The sequence below is a fragment of the Aquila chrysaetos genome, chromosome 16 (genome assembly GCF_900496995.4).
Source record: "Aquila chrysaetos chrysaetos chromosome 16, bAquChr1.4, whole genome shotgun sequence".
NCBI lineage: Eukaryota > Metazoa > Chordata > Aves > Accipitriformes > Accipitridae > Aquila > Aquila chrysaetos.
The window spans coordinates 30326990-30346866 of NC_044019.1; the positions used below are offsets into that span (position 1 = coordinate 30326990).

Here is a 19877-nt window from a genome sequence, read left to right on the forward strand (position 1 = left end):
TGGAATTCAAACCTAGCGCCCGCCTTCCGCCCCGCAACGTCACCGCCCCGCCAGCCTATCACCGCCGCGCCGCCCCCCGGCCCGCCCTCCCCCATTGGCTGCGAGGCGACCACGGGAGCACTCAAAATCGGCTCCCCTCTGCTCGCCGGCCTCTGTGGCTGCGGAGGACTCGGCTTGGAAGGCGGGGCTTGAAGGGGGGCAGGCAAATAGGCTGCAGGGCTTTAACGGCGGGGGAGTGATGGGCGTGGGTAGTGGCTAATAAGAGGCCCCGCCTCGGGGCGCGCGCGCCGTGATTGGTAGAGGCTGGGATGATGGTGGGGCGGGAGAGGGAAGCCGTGTTCGCGGGGGTGCGGCGGGCGCTCGGTCGGTGCCGGTGCCGGTACCGGTGCGGGGCCGGGGCCCGCTCTGCCCTAGGGGAGGCGGGTGGAGAGGCCTGGGGGTCCTTCCGCGCCTCAGCTCTGGCCTTGCGCCTGCCCAGGGTGCAGCGCTGAGGCCTGGCCCGCCCTCGCACCCCGCTCTGAGGCCGGAGGCGGGCCCGGTGCCTCCCCTCCTGGCGGGGCCTCCCCGGGTGCCTGCTAGCCTTCGCCGCTCCCTTTGTGTTTCAGGCAGGGCCATGGCAGAGGCTGGCGGTCCTATACAGCTGCTGGAGGTGTGCGGGCAGAGGCTCTCACGGTTCCTCCATGATGCCGAGCACAAGCACTTGGCCTGGCTGCGGGAGGTGGAGGAGCAGGGCATGAGGATGCTGGATAGGTAGGGACTGCCCTCAGGGGGACCTCTCCATCCCCCAGGGAGCTGGCTGGTGTCAAAATGCCTCCAGCCCCTGTGAGCCTAAGGCCGGGTGGGCTCCCAGCTGCTTGGGGGCCAGCCACGGTGCCAGGCCCGGTGGGACTTGGGTTTCGCAGCTGTGCGGCTGTGATTTGACGTAGCTGTGGCTTTGGCAGCTCTGTTTGGGCCTTGGTGCCAGGTGGCTGGCATGCTTCACTCCCTTGTTTCTCACCCAGCACTCATTCTTTTCAATGAGCAGCCCTTGTTTTGTGGGTAGTATTGTTTTAGGCAGTGGGGGGGGAAGCAATCTCTGCCTTCTGCATTTGTGTGCTCAACAGCAACTTTGGGGCTGAACCTGAATTAATGCCCAAAACACCTTCACAGAGGAGGCGCCCCAAGAAAAGGCAGTCCTCCTGCCTGAAAGATGAGCATAAGGAGCCAAACAGGAGGAGGTAGGTGAGCCGGTTTGTTCTGGCTCTGCCACACAGTGTTTAAGAATGAAACAAAATAGTAACTGTTTCCACATACACAGGAACATAAAATAGATGCTTTATTCCCTGAGTTAGCAAATACATTTAAAAGGGCACGTCAAGGTCAATCAATGTTCTGATCCTTGTGAAAGTTTGGGATAGAGTTGGCTGGCTTCCTTCACTTTAATTTTTGTTTTTTCTTTTTTCTGGTTAGAAACAAAGAATAATAAATATTCTATTTTCTTGTCTGCTTGGATTTGGTTTTGTTTCAGCATGATTTTTGGCCTGAGGTTGCTACCGGTGTTCACTCCCTAAACCTTTGTGCTGGTGCCTGAGAGAACCTGAGAATGGAACTTGCTACCAGTGACGTGCAGAAATGGCACATCCACGGTTGTTGTTTCAACTGGCAGGCAGAAAGGCTCAAAGGGATTAGCAGTGAAACTGAAGTGGAAATTCCAAGTGATTTGCTTAGAACTGACTGTACTTGAGGTTTTTAAAACCAGTCCTATATAGACAACAGTTGCCTGCAAACAGATGCCGAGGCAGGATGGTGTAGGGCATGATTTAATTGCATGTGTAGTCAGGGATGGCTGTGATGCTAATTAACTTCCTTGATGTCACTGCTTCATGGTAGCTGACTGTGTATCTGCTCTCAGCTGGTGCTCAGCGGCAAGGTGGTTAAGGTAACCTTCCCTTCAGAGAAGCATATGCTGTGAGCTCACACTGACAGTTGCTGTAGTGTGACCCAAACCTCGTCACTGGGCACGCAGTAGTAAACTGTTTATGCGTTGAGGCACTTAAATTTTGATAACCATGGTGAAAAACCCACAGAAGTTGGACAGGAAGAGGTAGAACTAAAAGACTGTCAGAAACCAGACATGGAGGATGGAGAGAACAGCAAGAATAGTAAGGAAGCGTGGGAAGTTCATGCATGTGTGTGGTGAAGGAGGGCAGGAGAAGAAAATGTTGCAGATCTAAATGGGAGAGCTCTTAAGATATGCTGTTAGTTTTCAGGTAGCAGCTGGATTGCTCCCCTGAAGACAGGTCTTGCATGTATTTTTCCTCATTTAAACCTAGTTTTGAGAAAGATCTGCTGATGTGACAAAATGCGTGGGCAGGCGGTCATTTGTCAACAGGAAGTTCATGCTGCAGTTCAGCACGTTGTGCTCCATTCTGCAGGGTCAGGTCATTGTTGTTTTCCTTGCTCTGTTTTTCTCTGTGTGTATTTTAAAACCCATTTCTTAGTGTATTGTTAGTTACACATTTCCCAAATAGTAGTCTTTTTTGCTAATTCTAGCAAAAAGTCCCCTTTCTTGCTAGACATCAGAATGAGAAATTAAGAGAACGAGGCTGGAAGGAGGGCATAGGATATCAACTTGGAATACTGACAGTAGGACAAGTCACTGCTTGCTGGTGGTCATGCACCAGGGGCTGTAAAACCTTGTTCTTACACCGCGGTGGGTTTTCTTAGCTGCCTTTAGCTGTTGTGCACTTCCATGTTAGCTTTCCATTTCATCTTTGTCTCTAATCTCCACCCTTTACCTGGCTACCTCTGGGTCACTTTGGCATCAGAAGCTGCCTTTCTTTGGACAACCAAAGTTGTCCTTTGGTTTTGGATTTGTCCACCTCAACTTGCTGATCAAGTGTGTGGCTCCATCCTCTCATGCCAGGTTACCTAATGCAGAAAAGAGGATTTCACTGCCAAAGTTCCCCAAGCCTCTGCATAGTGGGTCAGGTTTAACTGAAGCAATAGAGCTAGACACAGTTACTGTACTGGATAATCTTTCTCTTAAATAACAGTAATTCAAAGAATTTGTGAGTCTTAACTGTACAGGTATTTTTTTGTTGCCTTCCTCAGGATTATGCTGTCAGGTACCATGTGTGTGGTGGCATTGCTGTGTTTCCCAGCCTGTTCACAAACTCTGTGTTTAGAGCTGTGGATGTTTTTCAGTGCTTGGGTCCCTGCCTCCCCAGTGCTCAGGATGTGTTTTTTCTGAGTAGCCTGCCAGAGAGCAGCAGAGCCTTCTGTTTCTAGCTGGGATCTTGTACATCTCTACAGGGCAGACTTCCACACGGAGTTGATCATGGGAGACTGTAATATCTTCGATCCAAAATCCCTCCCTGTGTGGATGTCTGTACTTTGCTCAAGGCAAACAGACTGGAGTTGGTTGTACCAGTATGACTTTACTGTCCCCTGGTGTCAGCTCTGCCTGGGGCTGTGGGTTACTGTCTGCAAACAGCAACGAGTGTCGTGGTACCTCAGCTGCTGCAGTTTGTGTCCATACAATACAACCTTTATTTGTGAGTCAACCCAGTATGCCAGGCTGATAGCTGGGAGGGTTGCAGTGAGGGGTATGTGTCCTGCATTCCTGCCTATGGTAGAGAGTGATAACATCCAGCAAAAAAACATCCTGCAGCAGCAGAGAGCAGTAAGCAGTAATTTCTAAATTGTTCCAGCTAAATCTGCCAGAGCGCATCTGTGAGCTTGCAAGGTTCAGCCCCTGCATTTCACCAGTGATAAGAGTTGGGTTGCAAGGGGGACTGGTGGAGGGAAGAAGCCTGCAGGTTCACTTCAAAATTTGTTGTCTGCTTTTTTTTTCCCTCTAAAAATCATTTGGGAGTGGGAGACTTCCTCATCACTTCATTTAAAATTGCTTTTATTTAAGGTTGTCCAGAAGGAGAAGCAGCATCAAGCCAAGTTCCCAAAGGCGCTACAGCAAAGAGCAGCCCCGGAACCCTGGCTGTCAGGGTGAAGAGGTGTCTATGCCCGACTGTGCGGTGAGGTCTCAGGCCAGTGTTGAAACCAAGCTCCCAGCACTGACTGGGAAATGGCTGGCAGAAGCACAAGGTCCTGTGGTGAAGACGGATTGTCAGGACTGCCCTCAGGGTGCCGATAGCAGTGATGCAGCCTGTAAGGCTGTTACAGGGGAGCAGCTGCCCAAGGGGGGTGCAGCCACTGAGCTGCATTATGTGTCTTCTGTTCCTGCGATCCCTGCTGGCCAGACAGCAAGGGAGGGGGAGGAGGCCCCCAAGAGAAGAGCAAGTACATCCACTCCCAAGGCTGCTAGAGGTGGAGATCCTGCCATGCTCCAAGGAGATCAGTCTCCTCAAGGCCTCGAAAAGGTGCTTTTCCAGGACTCTGACAGCAAAATGACTACAGTGAGATCCAAAACGCGCCGTTGCTCTGGATGCCGAAGCTTTGTGGGTGGCCCCCACAAGAGCCATAGGGCCTCCTTGGCAGAAAAATATTCACTGGCCAGCAAAAGAGAGAGCATGATCCGGAGGTCTATCAGCAGGGCCATTTCGAAGAAGGCAGCAGCGCGAGAATCATCCTCTGCCTCCAGCAGAGTGAGCTGTAAGTTTCTTTCAGTTGTCGAGTGCATTCATTTGGCTAAATGAGTATCTTGGCTTTGGTGTGGGGAGTAAGCAGCTCTGGAGCTGCTCATCTGTATTAACTCTGCCTCTGACTCCTCTTAGTCTCCTTGTCGATGGGCCTTGTCACTTCCACCCATTTGGGGACCAATCTTCGGGTCCTCATCTGCTGTCGGACCAAGTCTCAGGCCACGTTTTGCTGCAGCAGGTGAAGGAAGTGTCTGCTGGGGCATAGGCACGGGGATTGGAGGTTGGGTTACATAGGTTGTGGATGGGCTAAAAAAAAAAAACAGAGTGAAAAGGAAAATGCAGTCTGGCTGGTTCTAGCCATGCGTGCGGTTTGGCCGATCAGAAGAGGCTGTCGCATTCCCTGGGGAGGGGCTTTAAGTTTTGTGTCTTCTGCCAACTCTCCAAAAAATCTATAGGAACTGAATGTCTCCACCCCCTGAAATTTGGCCGAAACTGGCAGAGGAACTTAAATGCTTTTTGGGTGAAGATAGAGTGGATGGACTGAGAATCAAATAGCACAGTCATTGGAGGAAACAAGATTCAGAAATCCAGGCTATTCCTGGTAGCACTAAACTCTTCATATCCTCTGTTCTCACTACTCCTGGGAAGGTTTTGCTATTTGGACTTTCTAAAAATCATTGCTTCTGAAGTCAGATTGGCTTCTAATAAAGCACCGAGGCCTTTGGTATTTAGTTTTGTCAGCTTTGAGTCACGCTGTAGCTAGGCATTTGTTATAACACTTTCAGCTAAGTGGTGTTATGGGGGGAATGAAATCAGCCTAAATCCAGCAAATCTCTGCATAAAACCATGTAGGGAGGCAGGAGCTGAAGTCAATTGACTGGGAAATGCTATCTCTGACACAGGCAAGAGCATGTTTGTGCAGCTGGAGCAGTCTGCAGGCAGAGGAGCTGCTGCTTCAGTTCTCTGCCTTCCCAGCCTACACCAGTTTGTCAGTGACACTTGAGGGAGGTGGTAGTGCTGGTGTGGAAAGCTGAGATGAGCAGTCGGCGTGTTCCCTGGGAGGAAAGCCTGCACAGAGACCTGAGCTCTACCACACACACACATTGCTGCTGTTGGGAAGCCTGAGAATGAAATCCCCAAGCTAGCTTATGTTTTTTTCTCCTCCAGGTCAAAGCTCTTTGGAGGTTTTTGTGGAAGAAGATGTGACCAGCAGCATGAGGTGAGGCTACCATATAAAGCAGGCGGGAGGAAACCACAGAAAACCCTGCAAGGAAGCTATATGGGTCACTTTTGTCTTAGAGATATAGGACTGGTTTTGTAACAGACTGTTTAGGTGATGATGTCACCTGGGGCTGGTTGATCCTTCAAAGTTTATGCTGTCCAGGCACAGCCCTTTCTTTTCAGAAGTATGTTCAGGGTACAGTGAGGTTAAGCACTGCATTGGGGGGTGTCCAGCCTATGCCATAAGGCTTGAGAGGCTGCCAGTCATTGCTCTGCCTGGTGTTGGGTGGCATCATGTCAATTATGTCCTGGGACTCCTGGCTGTAACCAGCTTCCAAATGCCTGGTGGTGCTGGAGGTCAGTCAGCTGTGGTCTGACCTAAAAGGTGGACAGGTAAGACTCAGCCTAAGGCTCACAGAGCTTCCTTTTTACCTGCTGCATGGAAGTTCTGCAGAAGGGGACAAAGTTTGTCAGTGTGTTGTTCAGTAATGCAATGGAATGGTCTATCAGAAGAATTTACAGCTCCACCTCTGTGTGTCCTGGCTAAAACAGGCTTGTGCCTCTGGATGTGCTTAGATTTATCTGCACTTCCCTTGGGGTCCCATATGCTGGCTCCATCGTACTTTTATCACCTGTAACTCACCCTTCAGGGAGTGGAAATAATTAAAATAGCTTTTCTTTAACAGACCTGGACTGGAACTGAATCCCCCAAGTGAAAAGGTAGGTTCTAAAGAACAACCTACAAACTATCTGTCCAGACATCATCTTGCCTGAATTGATACCTTTTGCTGAATGTTGCCACTGGAAGCAGGGAATGTGGCCAAGGATCATTCTGTCACATCCCTTCCACCTCAGCGAAGGCGCTGCTGAGTTGGACAGTGCTGCCCTTCTAATGCTTAGGCAGCTAGTTAAGCTGGTTGGCTCTCTGGCTCCAGAGACATTTTGTGCCTTGATAAGGCCTCTTCAAGATGGAGTTTTTGGAGGTGCTTGGCCAGGTTCCCAGGAGTCAGCAAGCTTTTGCCTGGCAGCTGGGCATGATAATTGACTGTGTGTATTCTTAGCCTGTCTCTGTTGCATGGCTGGTTTGAGCTACAAAAATCAGGAGGGCAGTTCACATTAATGTGCTTTCCTTGGCCACTGAGCCTACGTATGCGACAAGCTAGTGTAAGCCTGCAGTGCTAGCAGGACAAAGAAACCCACCCCCTCCTTTGAGCTGGCAAAAACATCTTGTGTGGTTGTGCTGTGAATGAGCTGAGGTGAAAACTAGTCCAGCAGAGAGAGGGGTGGGCTCTGCTTCGGAACAGCTTCCTGGTGTTGTTGGGAAGCAGCAGCAGCAGCGGGAATGGGCAGGTGGCTCTGCTCTGGGTCGTGGTGGTGGTAGCTTAGCAGGTGGGGGAAAGCACGGCCTGTATGCAGGCAGCTAGGATGCTGTGCTGCAGCAACTTTTTTGCTTGTCCTCCTGTGAATATACCATAACGGTACTTAAAGTGCCTAATGACCTTGTAACCTGAAACACTTTACAGGGACTTGTCTTTCAGGACTGGAGTATCTGTAGTTTGAAAATTGGTTTCTCCAAGGTGTGTAGAAGATGCCTGTCATTCTCAAGGCACTTTGACTTTGGAGTCTAGGTTCAGTAAAGCTCCTGCTCTGGTTGAGAAGTGCTGGGCAACTGTCCTTCCTGCAGAGGCTGGTGTTTCATGAGGAGACCCCTTGTTACTGAAATGAGCCAGTCGGTGTCTTTGCAGCACAGCTTTAGTTGATAGAGAAGCAGACCCTAACCTAGCAGTTGGATTGCAGTTGGAAGTGACTGGCTTTTTCAGGGCAGCAGGCCCATGGTAGCCTTGTTCTTTGGAGCAACTGTGCTAAGAGAATGCTTGTTTCCTTTTCCTGCAGACTCCTGAAGACATCCTCATTTCAAGCAAAAATATACAAGCTGCCAGCCCTCCGGCACAGCACTTATCCCCTCCTGAGCAGCAGACAGGGAACAATGAAGGTAACTTCGAGTTGGTCTTGCTTTTCTTGCACGAAGCCCTAAAGACACACAGACCAGGAAGTCAGCATGAGGGTTTGTGGAAAATCTGGGACTTGTGTTGAAACAAAACCACCTCTGACCAGTCAAGGTAATTTTTCATATAAGCTTTTGATCTCCTGAAGAGGTGAGACATGCAATTAGATAAGCAAGGACATCTTGTAACAAATGCTGTCCTGTCCAACTTCAGTCTGCATAATGAGTAAGTGGGGACCCTTTGAAAGGAGATTGCTCTTAGACCTGGTATCCTCCACCTAGTGTAATGTTCTGTTAAAGCACCTTGACATCCCTTTCCTCTGGGTTTATATTTTGTGAGGATTTACAGGTCCCATTTATTTACTGTGCCTCAAAGCAAGGAGAGGGATTGATTCAGGCTTTTTGTTTATCCCCTATGGGAACTGCAGGATCTGATAAGCGGCTGTAGCTGGAGTAGAGGGAAAAATAGCTGGAGGCCTTTTGGTGAAACAGGTTGTGCCTGTTCAGAAGGGTCTGTACAGGATGCATACTATAGCATGCTTCACAGTGTACATCTACAACAATGATGTTCCAGGTAGCCATCCAGGCTTCTGGTTCCTCACTTTGGTTACATGCCATGGGGCTCTGAGCACACGAGAGCTGGAGACAAGAACCAGAGCCCTGCAGGATGCCTTGCACATGGTCCTAATTACAGGTTTCTTCACAGGAAGCTGTGTAAATCCAAACAGTGAACCCCAGAATGAGAACCAGGAACAACGCCATTGTGCCAAGTCCCAGGAGGATCCCTCATGCATCTGGTATGAGACATTTCAAAGGAGGAGGAATGAGCCGGTGGTCTGGAAGGACTCAGGCCTGGTCTTTTAAGTAATCTGTTTTAAAAAGCTTTGGGTGTTTGTTTCCCTACCTTTCCCCCCACTTCCGATGTAGTTTTGAAATGTTCTTTGGCCAAAGCCTGTCTCCTGGGAGTTCCTTGTGACTTCTTGAGCCGTGTTTGGGTCTGGGACCCAGGTCTGGCTTGGGAAGCAGACACATGACTTCATGTACAAACCAGGAAAGGTGACTAAGATAGTACAGATAACTCACAGCTTAGATGTGAGTCTGAGTGGCTCATAAGGGGGTGGTCTGGGAGTAGTTTCAGAAGGCAACGTGAGTTGGTGACAGACCTCTTTATTTTTATCTTGTGCAAGTGTCTGGAATACCTGACTTGTTTCCTCACTGCTTCTATTACTGGTGTTTCACGTGAGATTTCAGCTGCTTTTAGCCTTGGCCCTTAGTCTCCTGTCCTGATTTTTCTGGGGTGAATTTGCTGTGAGTAGCGGATGGGAAGGGGAATAACCATAACCTCTGTTCTCATGTGGATGCTTAGCACCGTGTGATGGGTCAGGATCTGCAGCCTTCCTCAGGGCTGCTACTGGATTGGACTGATTGTGCAGTGAAGCAGTTCCCCCTGTTCTTCCCTGGAATTAGGGGAGGCAAGTGCAGTCTTTTCTGACACAGGTAAATCTGCGAGCATCCAAAGTATTTATAAAGTGCGTGAAACCCTGCCAGTGAGGTGAGCTGGGCTGGCTAGTTGCAGACATGCAGGGGTTATGTCTATCTTGTGCTGTTAATACCAGATAGAACAAAGACTTCTTGCTTGGTGGGACTCAAAGTGGAGAATGAGAGGGAGTGTTATGTTGTACATCACTGCTCTGGAACCTGGGTATTCCCCTACCAAGTTGTTGTGTGCCTTTCCTGTCCTCATTCAGGACTGGATGGTGCGCCTGCCAGAGGGCTGACTGAGTTCATAGGAGGCCCATGTCCTCTGGTAGCAGTGAGCAGGCAGAGGGAAGTGTGTAACAGCAAGTACATGCTTCTGGCAAGATTGGGGAGCGTGATGGTCACCTAATGTTCCTCTTGCTAATGCCATCAGGACAAGAAGCTATAAACAAGCAATGGGAGCTATATGGAATGGGCAGCAGCCAGGGGGTCATACCCTTTCCCCTTGGAATGACAAGCACAAGAATTCAGCAAACCAGGCTGCACCTTCTTCCTCTCCAGCTAGTAAGGTGAGTGGGTGGCATGGCCCTTTGCCTCCCTTTCCCTGGCAGGTACTGACTTCCCTACATCTTCTCCTCTTAGGTTGTTAGACCGTTGAAAAACTTCCTGCAGGCTGTGCAGCAAAACCATCTGCTCACGAGCCCGGGGCGCACAGGACGTGGGGGTGTCATAAAGAACTTCATCAAACGCAATACTCCTACCCGACCCAATCTTAAGGTGCATCAGAGTCCTACCTTCCCTCATGGGGCTGGAGGAGGGGATCAAGTTTGGGGGAGTGGCAGGAGGGACTGTTTACTTAGAAAAGCATAAACATATTCCTAGTTCTGTCTGCTACCGTGGATCAGTGCAGGTCCTCATAACAAACTGGCCTCACAATTCTACTTCAGCCTGCCCAGGGAAGGGGCACTGGTTGGTGTCACCTTGCATCACCTGTCCACACACTGTTATTGGCCAGGGCACTTTAGCACCAATTCTCAAACCTTCCTCATATGCAGAAATATCTCAGCTGCTCTATCTGTAGTGAGCAGAAACATTTTATATTCTGGGACTGTTGAATTGTAAGAAAGTGGGAAGCTTTTATCTTTGCAGTGGGAATCTGCCCTTGTCTTGCGTAATTGACTGCTGTGGGGCTGAAAGACAGGCAGTGTGGGGTCAGGCAATGGATTCTCTACCACAGGCTGGTAAGGAGGTGCAGCTAAGAACGGGGGGGGTGTGCTATGAAGGGGGGTTCTAGTGTTAATTCCAAATCCTTATTCATTTTTTCATGTCTCTTCTCTACAGGGAGACTTTGTTGTAAGTAATGACACCCTTAACTGTGGGGGCTGGACGATTGTAACAGCTGTGCTGCTTGCCACATGGGCACTGATAGCTCTTTCCCCTCACACTGGCATCCATGCAGCTCTCTGTCCAAATAAGTAAACTGGCCACACCAGTGGTGAGGTGTCAGGATCTCTTTGCTGGGGTGTTCTGCTGGGGCTGGGAACTGCTAGGAAACCTTCTGGCCTCTAAGCAAGACTACTTGCACTGTGTTCCTTCTCCCCCATTCTCCCAGCTGCTGGTGTAGGTAACGCTGTCCCAGGCAAGAAGCATTTGCTACAGGTGGTCACCTACAGCAGGAGTGTGCTGTTCTTTGCCTCAACCTATTCTCTACAGCTGAAGGACTGAGGTGTTTCCCTCTTATACCTGTGACTTTTCTGCTCTTATTAGTTGAATAAGCACTATTGCCAAACCTGCATTGTTTCTTCCCTGCTATTCACTTCCCATCCCAGTGTGTGGGTGAATATGACTCTGACAGTGACTTCTTTGTTTAGCAGGCTGCCTAGCCTCTAGCTGCCTGTGCACAAGCACCCTGAGGGTAGAAACAGGCCCCAGCAATTGGTACAGTCTGAACTCATCTCCCTTTAGGAGAAGGAGCGGCAGAGACTGGAAAGCCTCAGGAAGAAGCAGGAGGCTGAGGAACAGAGGAAAAAGAAAGTGGAGGAGGAAAGGAGACGACGGCAGGCAGAAATGAAACAGTGAGTTGGGTCCCTAACCTTCTGCTCCTTCCCTGGTTCAGCACAGAATTGCCTTGGAGGCCTTTCCTGCCAGGCAGACAGCACTGCTGTACTGTGCTTTGTGCCTCCCACTTGGAAGAGCATTTTGCAAGGTATGCTGACTGGGGACCCTGAGCCCAGCTGTTCATGGCTCATGGCAGTAAGAACTGCATTGATGCAAAGCACTGGCTAATGTCTGAAATTAATCCAGAAGTGAGCTGAGGCTAAGCTCAGCCAAAGCAAGTCAAGCAAAATAACTGTTTTCCCCAATTACCATGACAAGTCCCAGTTCCCCCATCATCCTCTGTGCTAGAGCAGACAAAGCTAACAAGCCCCTCTTGCACACACACTGCCCAGGAAGAGGGAAGAGCGTCTGAGGAAGGCATTGCAGGCTCGGGAGCGGGTGGAACAAATGGAAGAAGAAAAAAAAAAGCGGATGGAGCAGAAGATTTTACAGAATGAAGAGAAGGTAAGAAGTCTGACCGAGCTTTGGACTACTCAGTACAGTGACATTATCTCGGTGAGCTGTGAGACCAGGAGGGGGAGGGTGCAACAGGCCGCTGGCATGATATGTGCAAGCACAGGGTTGCTGCTGATGGTGACTAATCGGGTGGTGGGTAAGTCTGCATCAGAGACATTGAAATTCTCTGTCTAACAAGAGGAGGCTTTTGTTCTCCATACCTCCGCAGTGGTTCTAAACATTCCTGTTCTGACATGCAGTGTTTATGGTGCTCTGCATTTAAGGAATGTGGCAGCATCCCTTGACTGTCCTGTGAACAGGCTCTGCAGATGAGACAGCCTTACTCAGCTTACAGTGTACTCCGAGTGAGCTGTTTGCACAAAATATTACAGACAGCGAAGCCATGGTGCTTGCAGGGGGTTGCAAAGATGTGGTGGGAAAGAATAGCTACCAAGCATGCAAGAGATGCTTGTGATTAGTAGCCTTGGCTGTGTGTGTATTTGTATTGTGTTTGTTTTTTAAAGCCTTGTCTGGCCCTCTTTTGAGGACAGGTAGAAGATGAAGAGCATGCTAGGGTGGGTTGTTGATGGCTGCGTGCAGACAGTGTTGCTACTTTTGTACAACCATGCAGGTTCTGCAGGATTGAGGGATGCTGTGCCTCACTGGCCCAGAGCCCTAGCAGCGTTTGGGAGAAGGATGGTTGCTCATTTTGGGGAGTGGACTAAAGTGACCTTTGGAAGGGGTCAGCCACAGAAAACAAAGGAATCATGTTCCTTTCAGCCTTTCCCAAAACCTGAGCGGCCAAAAGTACACCCAGCCCTGACTAGTCTGCTGCTGCAGACACGCTAGTGCTTTTACTGGGACAGACAGCTCAGGTGAGGGATCCGTGTCTCTGGGGCTCAGTCAGCTTTCACATCCCCAGTTCATTCTGCAGTTCAGTTAGTCGACAGCAGCACTGCAGGCAAAGCAGAAACCAGATGCTAGATCCCCTTGTTCAGCAGAGAATTACTTACAAGATGGAGGCATCTATTCTGGGGTTGTGTAATGTCTCTGTGCTCCTTTCTCCTGTCACTCCAAGCGATGGGTGTCTCTTCACATGGCCTGTAGTAAGTGGTGGACTTGCTGCATGAGGTTGGTGCTAAATCCAATGCACATGTGCCACTTGCTGGGTATTGGGACCTGGAATATCACAGGCTTCAGACTTCAGAATCAGTCCCCCTCTTCCATTTGGACAAGGCTATGAGGTGTGTCCTCGGGGGCGGTGGAGCAGATGTGCGGCTTTCTCAGGTGCGCCTCTCACAAGTGCGGGAAGAGAAAGTGGCAGAGGAGTGGAGCAAGAAAAAACTGTTGAAGAAGCATGGGGAAGCTGATGCAAGGAAGCAGAAAGTGCCGAGTGTGGTAAGAGCAACTCTAGGTCCCTCCTGCATGTGGAAAAGGAAAGGAGTAGCAGGGAACCCTTGCACTGTTCTGAATGGTGGGAGAGGGAAAGGTTACTGCCTCTCCTGCTGCAGGGATTTTAGGGTCCATGCTGCAAGATTTCTGTCTAGACAGTTGATGTTGGGTTTGAACCCAAGGGTACCTGTGGGGACAGAAGGGAGAGACTGCCCAACTGGTAGGCGGGCCATGGAAGGTCAGAATGGGGTGTAACTAGCACAGGTTGTGTAAAAGCATTCACTTCATATCCTCCCATCTTTCCCCACTTGAGCTGGAGGGTTACAAGGGTTTTCTTCTTTCTTCTTCAGGAGGAAGATGAATTTGAGCAGCAAAAACCACTGCAGAAAAGGAAAGAGGATGAAGTGAAAGAAAAAGGAAGGAAAGTCTTGGAACTGAAAAATCTTGTAGGGCAGCAACAGGTGGAACAAGTGAAGGAGAGGTATTAGCTTGTTTCTGTCCTGGACAAGGGGACTTGGCAACAGGCATGGTGAAGCAGTAAACATAAATAGTATTGCTGAAATTGGGAGACTGGTGTGAGTGTCAGGCTGTCCCAAGGTTTGGGGTGCTGAAGCAAGAGGCTATAAGAACACTTGGGAGAGTGGGCAGACATGCTTTCCTCTATAACTAAATTATAGGTTTTTTTCCCCAGGGATCACAGACAGCAAGGGAAAGAGAAGGCCCCCCAACCACAGCTGGAGTCAGCACTGTTCAGTGGGAAGAACATAAAGGTGGGGAGTTGAAGTGGTCTTGGAACAACTTCTCTGTTGTAAACTAGCAAGGCATAGGATACACAGACTTATTTTAAGATCAGACGTGTTTTCCAAGTGCTGTGTTGCTGTTTAAGGTTTTCACATTCACTATTATGTTTAGAGGAACAAATATAGTGAAACTGATAAGCCAAACATGTTATTGTAAGGAGTTGGGGTTTGTGCAAGAATAAACCAACTCTGTTGATAAAGTTGGGGTCGAGTCTTTTCTTGTTAACAGGTGAGCCTTCTCAGCCCCATCACAAGATGGACGGCAGCCATACAATGGCACTTTGAAGAACACCTCCAAATAGTATTCACTGATACTGAATATGAAAATTAGTAAGAGATTTTTTTTCCCTACTACATTCACTCAGTGTATTTGGAGGATGTGATCCCCATAAACTTCAGGTATCATGGCTTCATGTAACTTCATTTCCACTTATACAAAGAATGTTATGGCTTAAAGTCAAGGCTGGTTGTCTCAAAATATCACAGTAACATTTTCTTTCTGCTCTCTTTCTACCCTTAACATCACTCTTTCTTCTGCTTTCTTCATTAGTAAAAAATCAACCCCTCAAATGCTACTCCTCTTAAGGATAAATTCCTCCTTCTGTATTTGCTCTTGCTGCCCTTACTCACCAGGTCCATGACATTCAAACTCCTATTTGTGCTATATAATTTTAATTAAGGTCTAAATTCTTCATATGTTGCCAGCAACTGGGCTGGAGTGAGCCATAGCAAAGCTCCTCCAGATAAGAGAGAAGTTGAATATAATTCAAAGTGCCTGCAGCTCTTGCCCTCCTATTAGCTCTTCCCTACTGAGTAGTATGGGAGAAGAAACTCCTGGAAAAAGTGGGTTTGGTTGAAAAGGAGCTTAAGCAGTGAAATTTTTTTTCTCTTTGTTAGGAGGAAGAGACCCCAAAAGAGCTGCACCAGCTGCCTGGGCAGGAGAAGAGAGCCAAGCAACCAGAATCCATTGCCATGGCTTCTAATCCCTGGCTCAAAGCGGTAAAGGTGAGCATAGACTGTAGAGACCTTGTTGATCTGAATCTGAGCAAAGACAGGAGTCACTTTATCTTTGAGTCTTGGGGTTGGTTTTTCTTCTGCAGACGAAGACACAGAGGGACTGAGGATTTCTTTGCAAGGGCCTCAGAAAATATGGCTCAGTTCCAGAGATGGTCTGGTTGTTTTGCTTGGGTGAACATGAATGAAGAATGACTTAATTCTTGCATCTTAACAGAAGGAAGATGGTCTGCAGGAGCCCCAGCAGCAGCTGGGAGAGGAGAAAAAAATCAAGCGACCAGAAGCATTGACTGCTGCCTCTGGCACATGGCTGAGCAAAACTGTAAAGGTGAGTCCTGGTTCCAGCAGAGCTTGCAAATAAAATGAGTTGGTGGTGTCTAATCGGCTCCTGTGGTTTGGAGCCAGCCTGCAGATTTATTATCTATCAGTGGTGGAGCAGGAAATTAAATCCTCAAGTGTAGGCTGTTGGGGTTTAACAGGCATGTGTGCAGAGGATGGGGATGTCTGTCTTCTTGGGTGCTTGGCCGAGAGCTCAGCACAGGGGCAACCTGCCGGAAAATCAAGTGTTTTATCTTGGAAAAGATGTTGGAAATGGCCACAGGATGGCAGCACGTCACGAGGCGTCGGTGTCGCTGCAGCCTGGCCAGCCGTCAGGCTGTTTGCTCTCCAGAAGCGTGTTTGAGCTGGAGCTGCTTGAACCTGGCAACTGAAGAGGTGGAAAGCTGCTCAAAGAGTCGGACTGGAGTACTGCCTCTGCCGGTAAACTCTCTTGTCTTGCGGCTGACTGGCTGCTCTTCTTCCACTCAACTTCTTCATGTTGCGACTCATGTCAGAGCTCTGGAGAATGAAAACCAGATCTGCTGTGAAAACTGTGAAGGGGTTTGAGTGGTAGAGCCATGTGTGCAAAAGCCAAGTCCTTAGACATACATGGTATGTTCTAAGGCCTTTCTACAAAAAATAGGAGGGGAAAAGGGTGAAAAGTAGTTATCAAGTCACTGAGCACAGTGACAGTTTGTGCATTTGTACAGATGTGTATATACTTCTGCATTTCTTTAAGGCAGAGTCCTGCAGAATTAGGGTTTCCTTCCTGGTTTATTCTCTGGTCAGCACCTCTAGGCGCTCCTGTACTACATATGACTGTCAGGTCTGCTAGTCATCCCAGTTCCTCACCCCAAAGCCAGGAGGTATCTCCGAGCTTTGGCTTGTGCTGTTCCGACCTGCAGCTTCAATGTGAAACGGAGCCCTGGCTTTTTCCTGGCTGGGTACTGGCAGGCTCTTCCTGGCAGCTTGGAAGCTGCAGGATAGGCAAGCGGCTGTTTCAGCTCTGAGGTTTGCAGTCCCTGCTGCAGTACACAGTCCCATGCTACAGCCTGGCTTTCAGCTGGCCGTGGTTTCAAAGCAAAGTCCAGTAAAAAAAGAAGCCAAAAGGATTTGAGCACTTCTGGGTTTTACTGAAAATCTCAACCCAAGTTACTTGTCAGGTGGGAATATTATAGAGGTTCCAGTTAACATGTAGATCAAAGGCTTCCCATACACAGGTAGGTGACCTTTTTGGTGCTCCTGTTTTTTGAACTAGGGATGAAAATGAGTGTGAATGATGCATCTGCTCTAGGAAGTCAGCTGTCAGGTCTTGTTTCTGGCTGCCTTCCCTTTACAGTGAAGTTCCTTGCCCAGCTTGTGGCATTGGGAACTCACTCATGGCTTATGCTCAGTGTGAGGGTACTGCCTAAATACCTTAACAGCACCCTGCTGTGGGATCTAAGCTGGGACCTTAGAACAGTCTCTTTGTCTCGCTGGTGCCAGAGCTTTGAGGTGCCTGCAATGGGTCAGGCTGCATGGGTCTGGTAGTCAGCCTGCCCTGGCAAGGCAAGCTCTCCTGCCAGACTGGAAGGTTTGCTTCCTGCTCTAATCAATGCTGTCTCTGTGGTTTCAGAAATCTATCTCCACATCCTACTTAGAGCGCCCGAAGGGCACAAAGGAATCCAGATCCCCAAAGGTAAATGAAAATAACTATGGGATGGATCTGAACAGTGATGACTCCACAGATGATGAGAATGAACCTCGGAAGCCTGTCCCTGCCTGGGCTGATGGTAGGTGCCCAGTTTGGTTTGGTTTCCTTTAATTCCTTCCCTGGGAAGCTGGAGTTTTCCAGATTCACATGGTGCAATCTCAGCTTCTCCAAAGTGCAGTCCAGGAGCGTGTGAGACTTCAGCAGTGCTGGCAGCTGCTAGCTCCGACTGGTGAGGGGGACTGGAGCTGCTTTCCTGCAAGTGCTGTTGTGTTGAAGTTAAACAAAAGTCCTCCATGCATGTGTTCGGATCTGAGGGTGTGAAATGAATGGTGGGGGCTCGCTAGTGATGAGGCAGCCTGTCCTCCTGAGAGAAACCAAGGTGTGGTGGGTTTGGGATACGTCTAGTGTGCTGAGTAACTTGAAACAAGCACTGCTAGCAACCTGAAGATAAGTGTGGGGTTCAAAGCTTTGCAATGAGCAGGAAAACTGGTAATCACACTCACTGTACAGTAATAGTTTTTCAGGTGTGAAAGAATAGTAACTGTCCTGCAGGCTCTAAGGGAAAGGGCACCTTAAACAGAGCACTGAAAACTTATTTATGAGTCTGCTTCTCTGATATGGTTGTTTCCACAGGGTCTCAGCTTAATCAAGCCATTTTACATCAATACTATCACCCAGTGAATGTTGACCAACTCTTTGGGCTAATTCCAAGCCCTAAGCTGGAAGATATTTTTGGCAAGAGCAAACCTCGATACTTCAAGCGCACAAGCTCAGCAGTTTGGCATTCCCCGCCTGGGACCAAATCTACCTGTGGCCCATCTTGCAACTTCAAAAACTGAGAAAATGCAAAGAAATGTGTTTTATGACAATATGGTGTATCAGTTTGTTTTCTTAACATGCATTGTATTTACAATTTTAAGCTTTTTTTTTTTGTACAAAAATTAATAATATTGAATAAAATCCTTTTGCAATAAACACTGTCAGTGTTTGTCTCTCTCCTTTCCCCCACCATGGTGGGATGATGCTTCTGGATGGCTGATTTAAGGTCGATGGCTGGCTGTGGTTTCTGCAAGTGAAAATGCAGATGTTTGAAGATATGATACTGCACTGTTGCATGTTCCCTCAGATTGCTTGCACAACCTTACACAAGGAAGCTATGAAATTGCTGTAGGGAAGATAAAAATTTTTACTCAACCTGAGAGGGTAATGTTTTCATAACCTTTTCTGTACTATATTTATTTATTTAACAACGCTTCTATCTGCAAGGAGTTTTCCTTCAAGAATTCTTGTGACCTCTTGTTACTTGGAGCCAGAATCTTTTTTCCTGCAGTTAGAAAAATGTGCTTGGACAGTTTAAGCAATGTCTAAATGTCTTGTCACTGTTCTTTTCTGATGGAAAAATGAAGCCCAGGCTAAGTTCTTGGTCCTGTTTTCTAGGAGACTTTAGTGTACAGTCTTGCTTGGTCAGGAGGCAGATTTATTTGGAAGTTGTGGCTTGGAAACGGTAAGCGGTAAAATTATTTCCTTAGGACCTGCTGAGTGCTCCTCTGTCCATGTGCTCCCTGGGGTGTGCTTAGTGGCAGCAGGCAGCTCCTGGCTCTTGCAGCGCATCCTGCACCCTGGGCAGCAGTTGCCTGGGGACTGGTACGGCATGCTGAGATGCCGTGGAGGGTCCCAGGGCCCTGCGGAGCTGCGTGGGGACAGCTGTGCATCCATGCTGTGCCTCGGCTGCCGTCGAGGACTAGCCGGTGCACCCAGCGGCATTCTGAGAGTGATTCAGCTAACTAAACCCTGCTGACAGTAGCAATGAGGAAGATGCTTAGATGAAAAGGGAAAGTCCCCGAGCTGAAGCCAAGTCCCACACTTGCCATAATAACCTTTCCTTCCTCTTTCTTCACTTCTCCCCTCTCAGGCTGTGCTGTCTAGTACAAATGCAAACACAGCAGAGGGACTCTGTCCCACCTTAGGTGATGATGTGTTGCAATGGGATCCCTTGTGCAGGTACAGGGCTGGGGCTATTCACTTTCTCTGCATGAGCAGAGCTGTGAGCCTGCTGCAATGAGGAGGAGGGTCCCTGTCCCTAGCTGGTGCAGCCTTATGCTGTCCCCAGCACTGGGCTTGTGCCGTAAGGTCTCCTTCCCCCTGACCTTCAGGTGCAGGCTGCCAAGAGCAAATACAGAAATGTGGCCATGGACCCATTCAGAACTCTCTAGGGCTGCTTGCCTCCATTCAGAGGAGGTTTCAAGCTGGTCAGAGTGGTTTTATGAAGCTTTATGCCAGGCTTGGAGAGCTTTGAGTAGTTTAGAAGAGTTTGCAAGTATCTCGGTCGAAGAGTCTTGCAAGCAGTTAGAGCTTTTGATGGGTCTTTAGAGTAGTAACAGTAGTTGAGATCAGCTTTGCAGAGGCACAGAGCAGCTCAAGAGTGTGTGAGCAGAGTTCTACAGCAGCTGAATGCTGTTTAAAGCTGCTCACCAGGAGCTCCGTCCTGGCTGCTGGATTGCCTCCCAACTCCTGGGTCCTCCCAGCTTTTCTGTTCATCCTGGGCTCCCTCATTGTCCCACTGGATGTCTGTGGGGCTCTCAGTGACTCTTGCTCTTCTGGCTCATCTCTCTTGGGTCCCCCTGATCTCTCTGGGTTTATCGCTGTGTCTTTTGGGCTCTCAGGTTCTTCCAGTATTTCAGTGTCCCTTGAGTCTTGCAGCCTCTCTCAGTGGTGTTACCCAAAGGAATAACTCACAAGGTATAAGACACATTCGGCTTGGTTTTTACTGAAAGAGGCTGAGCCTGTTGGAGGGGAGACATGCTCAGATGCAATCACCGCTGTAG

At 48.9% G+C, this 19877-nt stretch overlaps 1 protein-coding gene across 4 annotated transcripts; it reads left to right on the forward strand.

The window, feature by feature from the left end:
* The first annotated feature begins 341 nt into the window (after positions 1-341).
* Positions 342-18027, forward strand: LOC115352122 (inner centromere protein-like). 4 transcript variants are annotated; one of them, XM_041129058.1, is made up of 20 exons: positions 342-363; positions 606-750; positions 1104-1217; positions 3902-4590; positions 5745-5796; positions 6485-6518; positions 7692-7791; positions 8510-8600; positions 9716-9851; positions 9925-10059; positions 10624-10635; positions 11248-11357; positions 11733-11844; positions 13123-13233; positions 13578-13708; positions 13919-13997; positions 14925-15032; positions 15259-15369; positions 16975-17131; positions 17686-18027. In XM_041129058.1, exons 2-20 carry the CDS (start codon positions 614-616, stop codon positions 17889-17891), a joined length of 2625 nt encoding a protein of 874 aa, XP_040984992.1. In that variant the 5' UTR covers positions 342-363; positions 606-613; the 3' UTR covers positions 17892-18027. The 4 variants fall into 4 exon arrangements, 3 of the variants coding, with proteins under 3 accessions (XP_040984992.1, XP_029895679.1, XP_029895680.1); XM_030039820.1 differs by lacking the exon at positions 342-363 and having other exon boundaries at positions 640-750; positions 1104-1221; XR_005934093.1 differs by lacking the exons at positions 16975-17131; positions 17686-18027 and adding an exon at positions 14257-14426 and having other exon boundaries at positions 344-750; positions 15259-15328.
* The last annotated feature ends 1850 nt before the right edge of the window (positions 18028-19877 follow it).